The 20,879-nt window shown below is 38.6% G+C and overlaps 1 protein-coding gene across 1 annotated transcript in view; it reads left to right on the top strand.

The window, feature by feature from the left end:
* Oseg6 (intraflagellar transport protein Oseg6) overlaps positions 1–20,879 on the top strand; it is a 125,616-nt gene that overhangs the window by 64,398 nt on the left and 40,339 nt on the right. Inside the window, exons 11-13 of the mRNA XM_083134247.1 lie at positions 10,272–10,419; positions 15,644–15,848; positions 17,065–17,162. Coding sequence (XP_082990373.1) covers positions 10,272–10,419; positions 15,644–15,848; positions 17,065–17,162 — 451 coding nt within the window. The remainder of the gene's footprint in view (positions 1–10,271; positions 10,420–15,643; positions 15,849–17,064; positions 17,163–20,879) is intronic.

The following is a 20,879-nucleotide window of genomic DNA, read 5'->3' as shown; positions in this document are numbered from 1 at the left end:
TCCTGGAGCGTCATACGAAAATTACGTATACTTAGATGGGGTTTCTGACGTCATATTTTATTTGGGGTAGTTGATCTCCCCCGGCAAATTTCCTCCCACCTGCGCTTTCAGGCGCTGCGAGAGTGACCTGTGGGGGGGCTTCCTCCAAAGTAAGGGATAATACCGGTTGGAGTTCTCAGTTCTCCTGGAGCGTCATAAATAAGATCCATGAGACTCAGGGTGGAGCGTTTGATGCTGGGGTAAGATTAAAATAAATAAGTTTAAACAAATAAGTTTAAACAAAAAGTCAAATAAATAAGTTTAAATAAAAAAAAGTTAAAGTAAATAAGTTGGAATTAAGTTCCTTTTGTTGTTTGTTTAAACTTGTCTTATTAAGATAGTTTGGAAGGGGTAATTCAAATTAGTAAAGATTAAGTATAGGAAACGAATATGGGAACTGAACAGGAGCCTGTGACTCTGGACACCTTGCTTTTGTTTATTAAGGAAAGTAATCAGGCGTCCAGAGAAAACACAGAGCTAATGAAATCTGAGTTGATATCTCATACCAATAAATCCATGTTGGAGTTAAAACAAGACACTATGAAGACAAGTGAAGGTCTTCAAGAGCTTGCATTGTCAGTATCCCAGTACAGGATTGAATGTATGAGTAGAGCCGAGAGATTAGAAAAGAAGCATGAGGGGTTGGCTAAAAGACTAGACTCGGAAGTACAGGGTGTGCAGCAGGCAATACAACAGTTAAAATTGGATAATGAAAATAGTTTTAAATTGTTGGAGGAACAGGTTGTGGAGAAAGTGATGGATAGAGTAGTAGTAAGGAAGACTCCGTCGGTTCGGATTGTTGAAGGAAAGAAGGTAGTAAAGGCTGTCAGTGATAGTGACTTAACCGTAGTCAAGAAGGAAGTTTTTTCATCGGTTCAGGGAACTCCGAGGGGTTCGTTGTACGGGGTTGAGGATAGTGCTGCAGGGATGAATAGTTTACCGGCTGATGTATTGTTAACATTAAGATCGATGGAAAGTTCTTTGGCAAGGTTCAATGGGGTCTTGGATAGGTGGGAGTCTAGGGGCTCTGATCAGGATCTCGTAAAGCCAAATGCTGATGGGATCGAAGTAAGGCGGGTTGGTTGTCATTACTCGGAGTCGGAGGCGTTAAGGAAGCATGGTGTAGACAAAGCCACTTCTACTGAAGAATCAGATGGAGATTCTGCACTTAGGTGTTCAAAATTCAACCACTTCAGGTCCACTCAGCCTGAAAATGTAGATTCCTTAAGTGAGGCGGATAGGTCGGGTGATTGCTATCTGACGTCAAAGAAGAAGAGTTACATTAAGACCAGGCATGGGAAGGCAAAAATGAAAGGGTTGCAAGGATTAGTAGAACCTCGGACAAAGGTAATAAAGGATAATCTGGTACGCTCTAACACTAACGATAATAACAGAAACACTCAAGCGAAAGTCTTTAGTATAAAACCTCAGGACTTAATGAAATTTCCAAAATTCAGTGGGTTAATAACTACAGTAACTCCATCCGAATTCCTGGAGAAGGTTGAGGAGCTGCTAGAGCTTTATGGGGTAGAGGATGGGCAATACATAAAGCATGTCCCAAAATTGTTAACAGAAAGCGCCAAGCTTTGGTTTGCGGAACGGAAGGATCACGTTACAACATATGATCTTTTCAAGAAAGAATTCATAAACTACTATGAGAGTTCTAGGTGGAAAAGTTCATGTTTGGCTAAAATTCTGAATGCGCCATATATCAAAACCTCGGAGGAGAGCGTCTTACAGTTTTTCTCAAAAAACTTTAAACTCCTGCGTACGATCCAACCTAAAGCCGAAGAGTCGCAGATTATTGCGCAAATGGGCATTCTTTTACCTTATAAACTAAAAGAGCACTTTGTAATGCAGGACATATCGTCGTTCTCGGAGGCAATTCATGTAATTGAAAACTTTGAGTCGCTAAAGGATGTATCAGTAAAAAGGGATTGGCCTTCTTCTCCTAAGGTAAAGGGTCAAAGGGGCGGAGTAAATATGGTGGCGTTAGGGTCACCTAGCTCTGAAGAAAAGAATCTGGGGGATAACCAATTGCCAAGTAGTCCTCCTTCAAACGGGGATAGGCTGTGGTATAGAAGTCCAAAGTCCAAATCACGCCATTTAAACAAGGTGTCTACATCAAATGACAAGTCGTTGGGAAACAAGTTACCCCTCACGTTGTAGGAGGTGATGTGAGGTCGGTAAATATAGATCCTCCCAAGAGCACAAGTGCTTCGGTGTCTACTAGTACAGGTTCAGATGCATTATCTAAATCTTACTCGTTGTCACCATTGTTGGAAAATAAACAACTAGTAGGGGACAGCATGTTGCTAAGGTTAGCTCAAAATCATACAAGTTGTAGAATTGAATGTGATCAGAGGGGCAACCGCGGCGTAGGATTAACGATCAGTGGTCAAACTGCTGAACAGTTAAACGAAAGACTTCGGTCTTGTCAAAAGCTGTCTGACTCGGTAGTTATATTAATTGGGACAAATGATATTCTCAAGTTTAGGTCTGAAGAAGCTATTAAGCAAAGTTTATTGCAGACGTTGGATCTTTTGTCTAAAAGGACAAAGGAAATACATTGGCTAACGATACCTCCACTGGCACGGATTATGCGCGACAAAGGTACCAGTGTGTGGAGAAAGTGGCAGAGCATCAATGAGCTTATCATGTCGTTCCTTAATGGAAAAAATGTTAGGGTAGTTGACATTGTGCCTTTGTTCTTCACAGAGCAAAATGAAATTCGGGGTGATTTGTATGAAGAATATTTAGGGAATCCCTCGCGAGGCAAGATCGATAAAATTCACTGGAACAGAGCAGGAATGGCCCGGGTGGTGGACCTTCTTCGAAGTAGGGGTGTATTTAACGTTTTGGGCCGTACTAACTTCAAACAAGCGTCTCAACTCGTGGTTGAAGCTGAGATCCATGCGATCGAAGAATTTCCAGTAAATAGAAAGGAAACGTCGAGGTCGGAAAACCGACAAAGGACCCTTACCAACGGGCAGGGGGTGAGGGCAAATTAAAGTCATCTGCCATATTATTTGTAAATATAGAGGAGGGTATTGATGAGTTTGATCTGGGGGAATCAATAAATTCTATAACGCCAATTAATACTAGTAATCAAAGATGTGGATCTGCAATGATCAATGTTTCTATTATGGGTGAACCGTTCGTAGCCCTCTGTGATAGTGGTGCGGAACTGAGCCTCCTGGCTTACGACACCTGGAAATTGATATCATCGTCGGTCTCGCGGCCTAGGTTGGAGTAGGCGTCAAGTATTAAGTTAATTGATTATTTGGGCACGAAGTCTAAATCGGTAGAGGGTATTACGCGATTGAATGTCAATTTAGTGAGTTATGAATTTTATGTGCAATTTGTGGTTGTCAAAAAACTAAATGTACCCATCATATTAGGATTAGATGTTATATACGGTATACATGGGGAATTGAACTTCGATGTTGAGGCTTTGTTTTACCAAACTCCAAATGGCAGGACACTTTTGAAGTTCACTCCACTTGCTGACATAATGTCTAATGAGCAAGATTTGTCAGTTGCCAACATGTCCTTCGTGGCAGAACCTTCGAAACTTGAGCGATCAAACTTTGAAAATAAAATAAACGCCTCTTTAGATGAAGGTAGAAAATTAGATTCACGTTTGATCGATGTACTCTATGACTTCCAGCTGATGTTTACTGATAAACCGGGTTTATGTACCGAATACGTGCATCGGATGGAGGTAGACACAGACGAACCAATCGTGGCACGAAATTATCCTATCCCATATGCCTATAGGGATAAGGTAAAGCAACAACTGAATGTAATGTTGGCTTGGGGGGTAATTGAACTTTCTGTCTCAGAACATCGTTCGCCTCTGCTAGTTGTGCCAAAACCCAACGGGGAAATTCGTCTATGTGTCGATCTGAAGAAAGTAAATTCCCACGTGAAACCGATGCAACTTGCTCCCATGAGAATTAATGACTTGTTGACGTCGTTCATTGGCTGCAAGTACTTCACCTCACTTGACTTGGGAAATGCGTATTGGCAAGTTCCTCTTCATGAAAGTAGTCGTAAGTATACGGCCTTTGCCTTTGAATGAATTTTGTACCAATTTAAGAGAGTAGTTTTTGGATCAGTGAATGGCACGGCCATATTTGTTGATGTCATGAATCGGGTCCTTGGATCATTTATGGATTTTGTAGTAGTGTACGTTGATGACATAATTATCCAATCAAAAGACTTCGAATCGCACATGAAGCATGTAGGTTTGGTACTGGAAAGGTTGCAGCGGGCAGGATTTACCTTAAAATTAGGGAAATGCAAGTTTTCCGTACAGGAATTTAAATTTCTGGGACACATAGTCACTACCTGTGGCTTTAAAAAAGATCCTATGTACGTGGAAAGTATAGTCCAGCTACGCAAACCTGAAAACTTGAAACAGCTTCAGCGATTGTTGGGATGTTTTAATTGGTTATCTAAGTATATACCCAATTATGCACTTGTGGCTCACCCTTTATACGAGTTGTTGAAACAAAAGACCAAGTGGCATTGGACCATGGAAGCGGATAAAGCGCTCAAGATGTTAAAAGCTTTGGTCGTCCAAGAGGTCACTCTGAGCTATCCCAACTTTGAAAGAACATTTTACATTCAAACAGACGCTTCCCTAATTGGGGTAGGTGGTTACTGTTATCAGCTTATTGACGGTAACGTCAAACCCTTAGGTTTTGTCAGCCGACTGTTGAAGTCCTATGAGAAATCGTACACTTCCACCGAAATAGAAGTATTGGCTATTTTGTACACGATTGATAAATTTTCCTCCTTCCTAAAAGGCAGACAGTTTGTTGTAGTTTCCGATCATAAATCCCTCACCTGGTTAGAATCAGCACATTCTTGGAACGCCAGACTGACGAGGTGGTTTATCCAAATTCAACAGTATTCTTTCGTTGTTCAATATTGTAAAGGCGCAGACAATATTTTGGCAGACACTCTTAGTAGGAGCTTTCCCGACATTTCTGATTCACAATTTAGGATAAATGTATCTCCTTGTGCACAAACAGATCAGGAAGTGTTCACGAAAGAAGAGTTGATAAGTTTACAAAGTCAAGATGACAAGTTATCCGAAATCATTGACAACCTGATGGGAACAGGACAAAAAGTCCAACCTCGTTCGAGATCATGGAGTCAAACGTACTGTATGAGGAATGATGTTCTCTATATCAAGGACTTTCATGATAACTCGCGTTTGAGGATTTGCGTCCCAGTCAAATTAATCGGTAAAATTTTAATAGCTTGTCATGATGATAAAGGACACTTTGGGGTGGCCAAAACTTTAGCTCAAATTTATCGCACGTTCTATTGGAGTGGAATGAAGACTGACATAAAAACATACATAAAAAATTGTGATCTGTGTCAGCGAACTAAGCCAAACAAACATCCGTCAAAATTTGTAGCCAGGTCACATTTTACTGATAAGCCTGGAGAGTTATTATTCATCGATTTACAGGGTCCGTTTATAATGGGGCCAAAACGAGAAAGGTTTTTGTTCACTGTGTTAGACGGAGCGACGAGATATTTAGTGGCTTATCCCGTTGTTAACAGCAATGCCTACACGATCGTGAACAAATTATCAAACATTTACTTTGTTCACTTAGGAGTTCCTAAAAGAATAGTCTCAGACAATGGACCTCAGTTCAAATCAAATATATTCAGAAATGCTATGAAATCTTGGGGGGTACAACTGACTTTCACTCCCGTATATCACCCGAGCTCAAATTTAGTTGAGCGTTACCATTCAGAATTAAATCGTTTAATGAGGGTGCTCTGTTCTTCGAATCATACCAAGTGGCCAGAGAAGGTGCCGGAATTATTGAAATTGTTGAATGGATCTGTTTCGTCACAGACAGGTTATTCTCCGGCTGAGTTAAGACTAAACGTGCCTATGCGTCTGGTTGACATGTCGTCTGTAGTTGCCCAGGATACTAATGTCACATGGGATGACAAATTGGTAATGGCCAATCTGACTAGTCACCAAAAAAGGCGGGGTAAGTTGATAAAGTTTAATGCCAAGGAGAATGGTAAACCAGTGATTAAAGAGGGCGCCTTGGTCTTTGTAAAAAATCAAACGTTGAGCGGTTTGGGGGATAAAGTGATTAAAAAATATTGTGAACTCTTTCTTGGTCCATATCTTTGTGTAAAAAACAACAAAGATTCTACGCTATCGTTGATAGATTGTGTCACAGGGGAACAAATAGTTGACCAATCCATTCAGAACTGTAAATTGTGGAATTGCTCAGAGGACAAGTTGGTGGTTTGGAAGAATAACTTGAGGGGTTTGAATTTAGAGAATGTGGAGCAGTGGCTGAAGCAACTTGAGGTTGCTGATGAGAAAGAAGCTTCCTGCAAGGGGAATCAAAGTAAGGTTGTGGGAAGAGAGGATTAAGGTTTTGTAAAGTCTCGTGTGGGTTAAGTGTGAATTAGTCTGCGGTGGGCCAGGAGGTCAAGTGGATGTAATTCTGCGGCGAACCAGCATACAAGATCAAAAACCTGAGATTTTCCTTCATTCTTTCAAATATGTTGAAATATATTCACAATCCGAATACGCCCCAGGGAGTCTTCCTTTCTAAAACAAATGGCACTGTATAACGTTCATAAGTCTCTAATGGAATGCGACTTTTCAGGAACAAAATTCGGTATAGCGTGGCGGGGGCCTGAAGCGTAAAATGATCCTGTACTGGAATGCTAGGCACCTGTTGCAAGGCTCGGTGTTTCTTCTTCATGTAGAATAAAAGAATCATCTAGGTGATGATTAGAATTATATATAGTGTATATAAGTGTAATGAGTCTGTAACTATGTGACTGTTTAAGAACAAGTATATGTATTTATGATTAGTCAAATAGTATTGACCAAACCTAGTAATTGATAATATGTTACTGGTCTTTGGCAAGGGTTAGCCCCTGTTGGGCGCCAAATATGACGGTTATTGTCATATGGCATCATAATATTAAAAGAATGTAATGAATGTTGAGAACATTTAAATAATCTTCTTACGTCCGTAAACCGGTACAATACGAAGTTCAGAAAATAACGCTAGATGGCACCATTTGTAAGTCATTATAAATTGTAAAATTCTTTAATCACATTGTACGTGAATGTTATTTTGAAGTTAAATTCAAAGTCATCTTTTTGCAAGTGCCTTTGTAACAAATTTTAATCTCTTGTTGTTGAAGATCTCATTGTCGTAAAATTTACCGCCAAAAACAGTTTGCTTTCGCTATGCACAAGGACATTTTGATGTGACGGCAGCTGCACGCAAGGACAATTTGCAGTGATGGCGAAAACCTATAAAATTTACAGCGTAATATTCTCCATGCTATCGCATGAATAAAGATAGACAGTTTGTTCAAATGTTTATTACAAAAATATCTTGGACATATGCATCTGCAAGTATTGTGATAATATACAACTATTTTAACTAACAAATTATCCGAGTTAAATCTGTTGTACAAAAAAGACGGTGGTACAGGTTAGAAGAAGAGGAAGAAAAAAAGCGGTTGATTCTGGAAAAGATGGAGCGGAAGAAGCTTGTTGGTGAAGAGAAGGGATAATCTTTTCCCGTAAAATTTTGGTGATCACACATTTGTGAGACAAGGACTGAGTGTTGTTTCCACACCGGTAATGGGTGAGGAACGTCTTCAAGATTTGGAGAAGGAAGATGCGTAAGTGATATGTTAAAAATATCGTGCCCAAATAGTCCGCAGAGGGACAACGGCATGGCGTCTTTTCCCGGCTACAGAAGGTAAGCTGCTGTTTTCCAAACTTTTAGCATGAGCTCATGTCGACGCAAATTAGGTAGATCTACAAAAAATTAACAGTGTACAAATATGCATGCATTCGTGTGAGGCGTGTGTTGCAAGATAAATTACACAAAAATCGTGTGCAATGTCATGATGTACATCAACTGACAGGCGACGTTTTCATTATCTGGTTAGAGCATTCTTTGTTAAAGAAACAAGAATCTTGTATTTTTCTATGATTAATAGTTGAACTGTGTACAGTGTGTTTGTAACTCATTGAGAGTGCATTAAATACCATAAGTGGTAAAGGATTTATGGTAATTTAAATTTTATTCAGAGTGACCTGTGGGGGGGCTTCCTCCAAAACAAAGGAAAAATACTGGTTGGGGTTCTCAGTTCTCCTGGAGCGTCATACGAAAATTACGTATACTTAGATGGGGTTTCTGACGTCATATTTTATTTGGGGTAGTTGATCTCCCCCGGCAAATTTCCTCCCACCTGCGCTTTCAGGCGCTGCGAGAGTGACCTGTGGGGGGGCTTCCTCCAAAGTAAGGGATAATACCGGTTGGAGTTCTCAGTTCTCCTGGAGCGTCATAACAGTTTGGTGAATAATGAGAGTTTGTAATGAACAAACTTCATGGATACATTTGTTGGGCTGCTGTCACATCAGTGAATATTGCACATGTTGAACAATTGGTCCTTTAGAACTGGTAACAGTGCAGGACATTGCAGCCAACCAAGGTCAATATCAGTATGATGTTAGGAAACTTCTTACATCACATGCTGGCAACATTCTTGTTAAAAAACACATAAACAGCACAGTATGAACACAGTTAAATTGAAAAGTTGTACCTCTTCAGCGATCAATTGGAACAACCTGGAACTTACCAACACTACAAGACCGGAATGACAGCAGACACAGCAAGTAGCGTCATCCGAACCTCGATCGCATCTTTTTCCCTGATGATGACTCCGTGATGGAGTCTAAAGTTCGGACAGACTTTTAAACTGTCTTGCATTGTGCTGTGGGAACATCAATGTCGACAGTGTGGAGACAATCATTCACTAGCATTTACTCTTCTGTTAATGCTGTGCAACATAAGTTCCCCGACAACTGATATTTGATCAGATGTGAACATTCCTGACGATATATACAGAACACCTAAATTGGTTTCAAACTGAAGGAGATGAATTTTTTCAGTCAATCATGTGTGATGAAGCATGGATCCACCATTTCACCCCCATGTGTCAAAAGAATCAGCATAGAGTGTAGACATAAGCTGTGTTCTGGAATATGCAAGATGTTATTGATGTGGAGTTTTTAGGGAGAAAATGGTCACACTTAATGCTCTATTACTGCAGATTGATGATGGGTACCGTTCCATTCACAAGAAAAGACTAGGATGTTCTCTGGAAATGTCATTCTTCTTCATGACAATGTCTGGTTCTACACAGCCAATTTGACATCAGCAACTCTGGCCAAAGTCCTACACCATGGCCGTGCAAGTTGTGGGTTCCGGCTATTGTACATGCGCAGGTTCGAGTTTCCAGGGGGAAGCGTAACAACTTTTCTTCTGAGATTTTGGCTTGTGTATGGAACTGGTGGCCACCCACCATTGTGAGGAAATTGAGGAGCTATGAACGAGTAGCGTAATCTGGCCATGGAGAAACTACAACAACGACTGGGAGCTGGTCGTGGTGACTGCGCGTCACTCCATAAACTGGTTGAACGATCACCCACCTCTGGTGGGGTTCAGGCCAGCAGTCTGTAGATAGGTCTTGGACCTAATGGCTTGCACTGTGCGTTATTATTATCATTATCTCTGGTCAAAATACACTGGGAGGTTTTTGCTTCATATCCCTTACAGTACAGAGTAGTATCGGTTAAACTGAAGTTTTAACCTTCACCTTTTACATGTAGCAGTACAGTCACAGACACTTCTGGATTGTAAGGACACCAATGATTTTCAATAGAGTTGTTACAACCTAGAAGTGTCTGTGATTGTACAATCATTTTAATATTCCAATGACATGCTCAGTGGCCGTGGTGGTTCAGTTGGTAACGCATCTGACTACCATGCTCAAGGTCCCAGGTTCGATCCCTGGCCGGTTCAAATCCGGGACCTTTTCTAACGTTGGAAGCGGCCCCGGTGCCCACCCAGCGTCAAATAACATGGGTACCTGGGGGAAACCCTGGGGGGGGTAAAGGCGGTCAGGGGAAAATGTATGTATCCCGAACAAGTCAAGTGAATGTGGTGAAATATAGGTTTTCAACTTCACCTTCTATAATCTTTCAGTGAAAAAATTGCCTAATTCTGAATGGTATCCATTTGGCATATTTCAACTGTTACTACTATTTCATTTTTTCGATACATAATGAAAATTAAATCTGTATTTTTATGGTCACATTATTGATAATTCTAAGCCTGTGTTGCTTTCCTTTGTTCCCGCAGGTCAATGACCAAATGGTGAAAATACCAGACTTCCCTCCCAAGGCTATTGGTATTCTATGGGAAAATTGGCCCATAGATAGGAATATATTCATAGCATATGATGAGAATGAAATTACAACTTATGTCTATGTCAAGGATTCACTTGAAGGTAAGGATAGATATTTTTAGGGATGTTTTTGTATATTCAAGTTTGTACACTCTATTGTTAATTACTTAATAAACCAAATCAAGTATATGCAATGATCCTTGTAGAACAACCTCAAGGTCACGGGACATCTAATAATTAATTTGTTCTGCATGAAATTAAAAATATCATCTAATCTATTAACATTAACAGACATATTAACAGGAGATTTCCATGAGTAATGATACATTTAAATAACAACAGGTATTCTAAATAAGTCATGAAAATATACAGTGCAAAAAGAATATGCACATATATCAATAACATCTTTATAATTTGAACATATCCTCTAGTACATTTACTTGACTTCATTAGCATGTAAGTACCATCCTACAATTATTTGGGGGTATATCTCTCATTCAATCTTGTTGCAATCTTACGATTTAATACACTCGCAAGATAAAAATTATCAACAAATAAGAATATGTACATGTTCTATACTTACATTAATATTGCAACAAACAAGCACACACAAACATAGTGTCCAGTTTCTCTCGTCATAGGGGTTACCCACATTACTCTAATTTATGTATTTATTTATTTATTTACCAGAGAATTCCAAATACAGCTTTGGCCATTTTATATTGGAATGTAATAACAATGGAAATAACAAAAAAATAACAGTGGAAGTAACAATAAAGAATAATAACATAAACTAAAATACATACATATGAGATAAAGTGGATTACATGTTGTTACACAGTAGCTTTCTAAAACATGACTGGTTTTCAAAAATATCAACTTGGTTTGATAGAGTGTTGTATTGGCCATGTAATCTGTGGAAGAGAGAACGCTGTGTTAGGCTTAATCTGGGTTTCTGATATGTGAAAAGCTGAGTGCTCCTTGTGGCATGGAACAGTACTCTAAAGTAAATTTCTTGAAGAAGGTGATCACTTCTTATGTTCCCATTGGTTATTTTATGGAGGAAAATATGGTCTGCAAGTATGTGTCTATCATGAGGGGTATGGATATTTAGCATTTTCAGAAGGATGGACTTTTGTAAATGTTTTGTGGATGGAATTCGGTGGCGAACAATGGCCGGGAAGAAATTTAGAACAGAATTTAGTCTTATCTAATTTTGAGGGGCATGCCATAGACCAGATGGGAGAACAGTATTCAAGTTTTGGTGAAACGAAAGATTTGTGGTTTCTGACAGTACATCACAGAAGACTATATATAAAGCCCGGCAATTGATAAGCTACTAATGCACAGTGACTTTAGCAATTCAATTACTTAATTCATGAAATCAACGAGAATTTAGATTTGCGTAGGCCCAGTTTAACAATTAGATCGATTTTCCTTGCTGCTGCTGTGTTCCCAGGTAAATGGAGTGTTGGCGATAAACTCACCCATGCCTCGGGCAGGTTTTCACGTCAGCGGAAAGGCATGTTATGTAACTACGTCTGTCGGTGATTGCACTGCACAAACTCTGAGTGTACTGTTAACTGCCTTGCGGAGTAAGCCAGCTTGGCACGTGAAGGAGGTTGCTAGGTGGCAGCAGTGTGCCTCTTGCAAGCTCCTTGTTGCCAGATGAGTAAATAAACAAAATAACAAATGAGAATCTGTTGACGTGATTCTCCTCTTACACACCAAGGGTGGTGAGAACGACGTGGAGAATGGGATAAAATAAAAGGTTTTGAGTTCCGGTCACCACAATTCAAAAGTATACATTTTTTAACATTCCGCGATCAGTTTCATACATAAAGATTAGTACATCAACATCTTTCTAATTTTTAATTGGCGTTCATTCAATTACATCATAATATTTAGTACATTGGATCAATCAACTCTACTCTTTTGGCCATGACAAATCTTTTAGTTTTCAACCTTTAAACTTTGCACCTTATACATTTTTTCTTTCTCTCTTCTTGTTGTTGTATTAAATTTATCAAATATTGTAAGGGCATAAGAAGTTATAATGGAGTCGTGAATCAGGCACAGCAAGCATTCGCTGTAAACCCGTGATAGGTATGTGTCCACGCAGCGTGCATTTCAGGAACATTTTAGTATTCCATGTCATGATCTGCTGCTCTCTGCCCATGTCATCAAAATATGTATTAACAACTTTGAAGAAATGGGTTCGAAGGATCGGTTCTGGGAATAGGAGACTGAAATTTCTGTGGCTATCCTTCGCAATGTGATGTGAAACCTACCCAAAATACTGTGCTGACACATAACTAATGTTCTTGTAATATGTTTTTACAGCGGATGTAAGCTGTGCCTTGTTCCATGAATCCATCGTAACTGAATGGTAAAGCAAGGGTTTCAATATAGCAGTAGTCACGTGTTACCTCTTATGCAAGATCCAGCTATATCCAGTGTTGCAAAGTTGCCAGATTCATTGCTGCACCATGTGTAAGAACATAGTACAATGTTTTGAGTAGTTCTTACGATGAACACAATAGGAAACCCAAAATTACAAAAACGAACCAACTAGAAGAGTACTAGAACCTTTCTTCCTAGAAAAAAAAAGCTCTGGTTACAAAATTGTTGCCTTTTATTCTTTGCAATTAACATTAAGAAAGAATTTCAGTCATTGAAGAAACAAAGCCTTTTTAATAATTGTTATAAAATGGCATATTTTTGTACCGCATGGGATGATACTTTCATTGAAGGCCAAGTCCACTTCCTTCCTTTCGATCATGCTTGGTCTTAACATTTTCTCTGCAATTGTCATTATTACTGTACAAATAAGGAGTGGTAAGTTAACTTGTGTGCATAAATGACACTTTATTTTACATTCTTGGATATGCTTTCTTTAGGAATGGAACCGATTAATCGGTACTCTATCGGTATCGGCCGATATAGGCATATCGGTTTATCGGTAAAATTACCGATTACACTGCACAACAAATTTGAAGACATTTTCTGTCCTTTAGATGAAATCATGTGATTTGGACTAAAAAAAGGTTACAGAATTGAAGTGTGAAAACCGTATGCTTCTTTCACGCATCATTTTCATCGGATAGCCACCTTATTCATTATTGCTACAAGTATGTATTTAGGTAGGTGCCGCGGTAGCTCAGTCGGTAACGCGTCTGACTACCATGCTAAAGGTCCCGGGTTCGATCCCCTGCCGGTTCAAATCCGGGAACTTTTCTAACGATGGAAGCGGCCCCGGCGCCCACCCAGCATCGAATAACATAGGTACCTGGGGAAACCTGGGGGGTAAAGGCGGTCAGGGGCGTGGTGCTGATCACATCACCCCCACTCACGACCGGATCAAGAAAGTGTGGGGCGTTACCCCCACACCCCCTATATGCCTTCATGGCGTGGTGCTAAGCACAGGGGAACACTTTATTTTTTTTTTTTTTACTTTATGTGTGAAAGGCATATTACAATACACTGTACAGTAAGAAAACACAGTAACAATACCTACGAACATGACGTTGTGGAGCATTTACGCTTGTACATATCTGTAGGGGTCTCCCTGATGATAGACCAACAACAGTCAGCAAGCATACTGCCGTTCCAACGTCTTCTGAAGCGCTTTTCAAACATCAATGTCCTGGTGGAACCTTTCCCCACGTCTTCACTGGCTCCTCCCAGGTTTTGCGGGGAAAAGCCCACACGTGTGTCCAGAAAGTGTAATTTTTTAGTAACATGTGGCACCCCATGACATGAAATCAGTGCACCATGTCACGAACAATGGCTTTATAATTTTGTGCTTTCAAATTACCCAGGAAATTAGAGCACACCAACTTTGAATTCCTGCCATGCTGCTTTGCTGGGTCAGAAAGTGTAGAATCAAACGCACCATCATGAAAAACGTTTATAATTTGTGTGTTAATAAACATATCTTCCATAACTTTTGCCTCAATTTTGTCCAGAGGTATCTTAAAATATTTGGTTGCTTCGGCACGTGTGGCCATTTTGCATCCCCTTAACTAATATTCTTACTTAAAATGTTAAAACAAGATTGTAAAAAGTGCAAGGTTGTAGACAAGACAAAAACAATACATTTAAAAGTCGAATTAACTAAAAGCTTCATCACAGACCAGCTAAAGCTAAAATCATTTGATAAAACACTCATCATATTCCAACAGGGACGAGAAACAGCTGGTGAGAATAGAAGTTTGCCGGAGGAAAGCAAAATCGGCACATTCAACAAGAACATGTAGAATACTTAAAACGACATTACAAATACAGCAATTGGAGGGTCCAACCCTTGCAGCAAGTGACCATGGGTTAGACAGCTGTGTCCAATACACAGTCGAATAAGAACTTCTTCTTGACTAGAGAGAAAGGGAGGAACACCATGCACCTATGGTGGGCTTAATCGCATGAAGCTTCTTCTCGTTGCCGCATCCCACATTTTGGAGCTTGATGTTTGGATCTTGTGATGTGTTCTTGATGCCTGTCGTGGCAGCCAGTGTTTACGGACTTAATGATTATCTCTGTCCTGACTGTCCCACTCACAGAGGAAGCATCAGTATTTCATGTAACCTTCTTGCATACATCTTATCCTGTCATACCAATGAATAATTTCGAGCATTCGTTCCTTGTAACACACGAGAAACACACTTTCGGCTATTGTACCATGCATTTCTTATGTAACTTTCAAATTTTGTGTTTTTGGCTAAATGACACGGAAACAAATTGCAGATTCGTTTTTGTCATGCACAAATACATTAGAATTACACATTTTCATCTAAAGGACAAATTTTGTGTTGTGCAGTGTTATTTTACCGATCCGATATATCGATAAATATCTGATATCAGGTTCTTCACGGACCATTTCTAATTTTATATCAGAATGGTAGAATATCGGTTATTGGTATCGGTAAATTTTATATCTGTAATTTATCGGTATCGGCCAAAATTTCCTATTTTATTATGATGTTCAGAAGTTTAGGGGTGAAGGGATGAGCACCCTAAAGGGGCAGGTACTTATCTAGGGTTCCTGGATCAAGCCTTGATGCTGGAATGGTAGGCTGGGTGCTGAGCCTGCTGGCTGACCTGAGGTGTCTCATCTCTGCATTTGTTCGTGTGGCTCTGGCCGACAGCTGTCACCCTTGTGACTCGATGTGGACCTTAACCTACTTGGTGGCCTCCTTGCATTCTCCTCCCAAGACCGGCTGTGTACTTCTTTTATAGTGCTCTTACGAGTTGGATAATGCTTAGCATAGGGCTTTTCAGGTATGACCGGTAATGGCAAGTTACATCTACATGTGATCTTTTATTCCAGGGACGTCAGTTGAAAAGGTGGGATCCACGAAGATTCCTTTGGGACAAATGCCACTCCTGCTGTACAATGGGGAAGTGACGCTGCAGACGCCCAGTGGAAAGCTTGCAAATCTGGTTCTGGGTAGCCACGAGGTTGGACCAAAGATCCAGGATCCAAAGCCAGGAAACCGTCAAGGAACCTTGATGAAGCATCTGGCTCTGAGAAGGTGTGGATTCATTTTATTCTGTTTAAAGCTTGGCACATCATAAGGTTGTTATCCTACATTTTACCATAGGTCACAACTTGCAAGGACAGGATGGCTACTCACTGGGAATTCTGCGTGAATTCTGCTTGATTTTTTCTCCATAGACATGACAAATTACAATTCTTATTAATTCAAATTCTATTGAATTTATACTTATTTATAAATGACCTGATCCGAAATTTTCACAGTTTGGTTTTTATTTTCATTGAAGAAGGAAAATAATGCTGTGAAAAATAAAACCGAATTCTCTCAACTTGTTTACTTTGTTAGTGTCCTTTGTAGAGCAATCAGACAGATGGAAGATTATTGCAAGATATATTTTTGGATACATTTGAATCACACAGAGCCTTTATAGTGTTAATATATTTGTGTGTTCATATTTGTGGGTCTTGAGAGGCGATAATACCTATGGTTGAAATAGAGGAAACATCTGCTTGCAGCCTTGAATTTTTGGAAAATTCACATTGAATACCGGGAATTATACTTGAATTTTATCATGGTCCTAGAGTAGCCACCCTGTAGGAACAACACATGTTTACCTTCATTCTTCACAGCAATTTTAACCTTTGTATGGATACCTACTATGGCTATGCTGATAATGCTGCTAATGTATTAGTATCGGCGTATACTAATGGTATCGGAAAGTAGTGGTTGGAATTTATTTACCGATACCAGTATATATTTGAATAGAAAAGGACACCATATCATTGAACTTCATGAATAGAGTAAGCACAGAAGGAACAGTATTTTTTGGTCCTCTCCTGGTTACAGCACCAAGAGATCTCAGGTTCAAACCCCAGTGAAGATACATAAATATTTGAAATCCCACTTTAATCTGTAGGTCCAGTCCCAATTAGCCTTTTTGGAAGACTATTTTTCTGTACAAGCCAAAGTTAACGAAATCACCATCATTGTAAACAATAACTTTTATGTGCACTTGATCAGTAAAATTTTCATCTGATCTTCCCTCATTTACCTTTGTTCAAAACATTGAATCACTAGCAATCATGTAGTGTTCAGTTTTCTTCTTAAAATACAAATCTTAAATGTTTGCTAAAGTTGATTGCAAGGGATAGATGAAGTTCCATTTCTCTTAATTTATATTAATAACCATACAACATACTTGATAAGATAGAACACTGATTTTTTATTTTTTTATATTTTTTTTATATATCAGATTCAAAGATGCATGGTCGATATGCCAAGTCCTCAACACCAAAGATACCTGGATTAAGTTAGCTGATGCAGCCATGAAAGATTTAAATGTTGATCTTGGTAAGTACTATTTCTCTTGTAGTCTGCGGTTATTACAAGCATAAAAACACAGTTTTTCATTGTGATGTTTCAGGAGAACACACACACGCTCCCTTCATCAGACATTTATTTTTAGTTTGACTAAAGATACAGTTATAACATTGGTTTAGAATTTTTTAAATAAAAAGGAGAATCCGTTATACAATGGATGTTGTCAATGTTACATTGTTGTAATATAGCAACATAACTGAAAAAACAAGCAGTCTGTTTTATTTTTATTTCAGATAAAAATTTTGATCACATTATTTTTATTAAAAAATATTATGAATCCCAAATATCATCAGGCAATTCAAAATCATCATTGCTTTCACAGAGTTTCTTGATGTTTTCTGTTACATTAAATTTTAAAGTGGTGGCTTACTCCATTTATGAAAAAGAAAAAACTCCATAGTGGGTCTATGTTACCATTTTCATTATTTAATTTAATCCAGTGTTTTTCTGCAATGAACGAAGCTTCCCAGACATTCATATCTATGTTTACCGTTATTCTTTTTATAACCCTTCTGTTTTTAATCAAATGTTTCTCTTCGATAATGTGAGTTGACAAACCTGTTCTTGGTTTTAGATTTATAATGTCCAAATCGTGTTCGTGCCATCTTATTGCCATTTTCCTTGCTGTTTGTCCTACATAATCCTTTAAACATGAGCAACTTATATTATATATGCCTGTGGTTTCCACATCTGGTAGAGAGTTTCTCATTTTGTATTCATTAAATGTACATTCCAAACTTCTTGGTGATCTAAAAACAACTTTGAATTTAAATCTTCTAAAAATTTTTGCAATTTTATGTGAGAATCCCTTGTGGAATGGAATGCAAACAAATTTCTTTTTAACAGATTTCTCATCTTTGTCTGTATTTCTCTTTTCCTTTAGTACTAGATCCAGATATGTAATTATTATTTAATTATATTCATACCCAAGTTGGCACACACAGCATTAATTTTGCCACTATTTTCCTTCTGATGCTTATACTGATCATATAGCCCAGTACAAATACTGTACAGAACAACATAAGGGGGTTTAAGGGGTGACCTTCCACATAGTACAGCCAATTGTCAACCGTAGTACACCCTGAACTGCATTTTGCAGACTAACGAGGCTCCGGCGCTGGCTCTGTGGCCAGTATAATTCTGTGTTGTCCTGTTTTTTGTCCTTATGTGTGCTGAGTGCCCCTTTACAGCCTCGGCTTTTAACCGGTCAGAATGTTTTAAGATTTTAGTTATGTGGGACAGTAGTTATGATATTTTAGTTATGGTAAGGAGCTGCACCCTGTATGATGTGATGGGTGCAGAAGAGCCTAAGCTCTGATGCACCCAAACTTTTAAATTCAAATTCAAACAACTTAAGAAAAACTACAGAATATTAAAAAAAATATATTCTTATGAATGTTGTTCAGTGTCTAAAGAAAGGATGTAAACAAACTAAGTTATTTGTGTTGTATTTTGTCTGTGTTGTTAGATATACTGGCTCCAAATTTAACAGGGAACGTCACTACGAGAGTCTTGCATGGGACCACTTTTGTTCACTCGTACTTGTTTGAATATCCCACCCTCGAGCGTATTACACTCAAGCGTATACAGTGGAATATCATTTTAATGTGACAATAATCATAGACACACATGTGTGAAATATCCGCATTGGTAGTTTCAGCCCATAATCATTTATTTCATTTTCATTGTGTATTGGCAAGGTAGAACAAACTGCATTTTAACATGGGAATGATGACTATGTTTACCTAAGTTTCAATTTCACTATGTCTTTCACTTCACAATCGATATTTGAAGATCACTACCACGGACAAATTACGACTTATGTGTACTACTACGCTTCGAGCGTATACTGCTAATTTTGCCTGTTCAAGTGTTATTCACTTAAGCAAAGAAACCCTTAACTCCATATGCTCTCTAACATCGTCCGTTTGAACAATTTGGCATTTGAGCGAAACTCACTCCTTGCCCCACTCTAGTCACTACAATGTGGAATTTAGTTTGCATGTCCATTAGTTCTCACACTAAAGAAATGGTCAATTGCCTCATGCTACAGGATGTTGTGGTAATGTCGGCCTTGTAATCAAAGGGTCCCAGGGTTGATACCTGCTGGAGGCACATGGCACAGTGGTTTGGATCCCACTTTAAACTGTAGTGCCCTTAAAACAATAATTCAAACAAGTTCCATCAGTTCCATTCACAAACCTACTTATCAGAAGAAAGGAAAATCACATTATTGAGACTTCTGAATTTGCATATACCGTATTTACGCATTTATAGTGCACGTGCACCTATAATGCGCACCCTGGTTTTTGATGGGTAAAAGTTACAAAAAATTATATCTCGTTTATAATACGCAGTACGATCCAGTTTCAAGAAATGGCTTCCTTAGTTGTAGGTCGTAAAGCTGTTGCTATGCTGATGAAGAGTGAATGACATCATACCTATTCAATGAGTCACCTGTTGCTAGAATATCCTCTTGTGTAAACAGTAAGTCTCAACCCATGCCACCTCCTCCTTCTCCCTCCACTGTGTTTAGCATCCCAAAGCTTTCACTCTTTAACCACCTTATTTATTCTGTAATCGTAGATAGCAAGATCAAAATTACATTATGGATTTGCAGTGCTCAGGAAGTTATTTTCTATTATTTCTCACCCAACAAATACTGCTGATATGCATCCCATGCGGTGCATGCTCGAATTCTGCCAGAGTTGCACTGCTTTTCTTGGTGTTGCAGAACATTACATTACAAAGTGAAAAATCATGTGAAATGGCCTTCAAAATTTTATACGTGATTTTGCTCATTCCTTCTTTACTTTTTCTAAAAGAACTTCAAAATATATACTTTTTCCATGACTAATGTAACATTTATACGAGGCACATTCAGAACCTTCAAACTAGCAGTTAGCACAAGATTTCTTCCATTAAGGAATTTACACACTCCATATCACACTCCATATATATATATATATATATATATATTATTATTTAGCCAGTAATACATTTTAATTATTGTTTTCTTTTTTCTTATGTTTTCTTTCATCCAAAGCACCATAGAAATCAGAACGTTCCTTCATTTTGTGATGAACTTATTTCAACCGCATTTCACATTAGTGTCGTTACCTTGAATGGAATACTGTTGCCATATTGAGAAACTGCAGGATTTAAGCTTTGCAATGATATTTAACATGATGGTTCCGTAAACATGAAAAATCAATGCAAGTGTCCCAAAATCATGGAATGACCCTGCACAGTTCCATGTTGGCTGTCTGAATTATTCCGTGCATAATACGCACCACAGTTTTTGGGAGCAAAAATTTTGGAAAAAAGTGTGCATTATACATGAGTAAATACAGTAAATCATCAGTTTGCTGATAACATAAGATACTGCTTTCACTGAAAATATTTTAGGAAACTAAAAAAATACATGTGAAACTTTAAAACACTGTTCTGTTTCAGTGTAATAATAGTCACACATGTCACATAAACAATCTCTTGTTTTTAAATTGGCTATATTTCAATACACACTTATGGCAATTTTTATCAAACCACTATTTCATATTCCGTGCAAGTAACAATGTGTATATTTTATACACATTAATAATTCAATAGCCACTTTATATTTTAGCTATGTTGCCAATATGTATTACATGTACGAGATATGTGTGCCGGTTCAGTGGCCAAGTGCAT

This window comes from Lepisma saccharinum, chromosome 13 (assembly GCF_977018435.1).
Source record: "Lepisma saccharinum chromosome 13, izLepSacc3.1, whole genome shotgun sequence".
Taxonomy (NCBI): domain Eukaryota; kingdom Metazoa; phylum Arthropoda; class Insecta; order Zygentoma; family Lepismatidae; genus Lepisma; species Lepisma saccharinum.
This window is presented reverse-complemented; position numbering and strand designations above follow the sequence as displayed.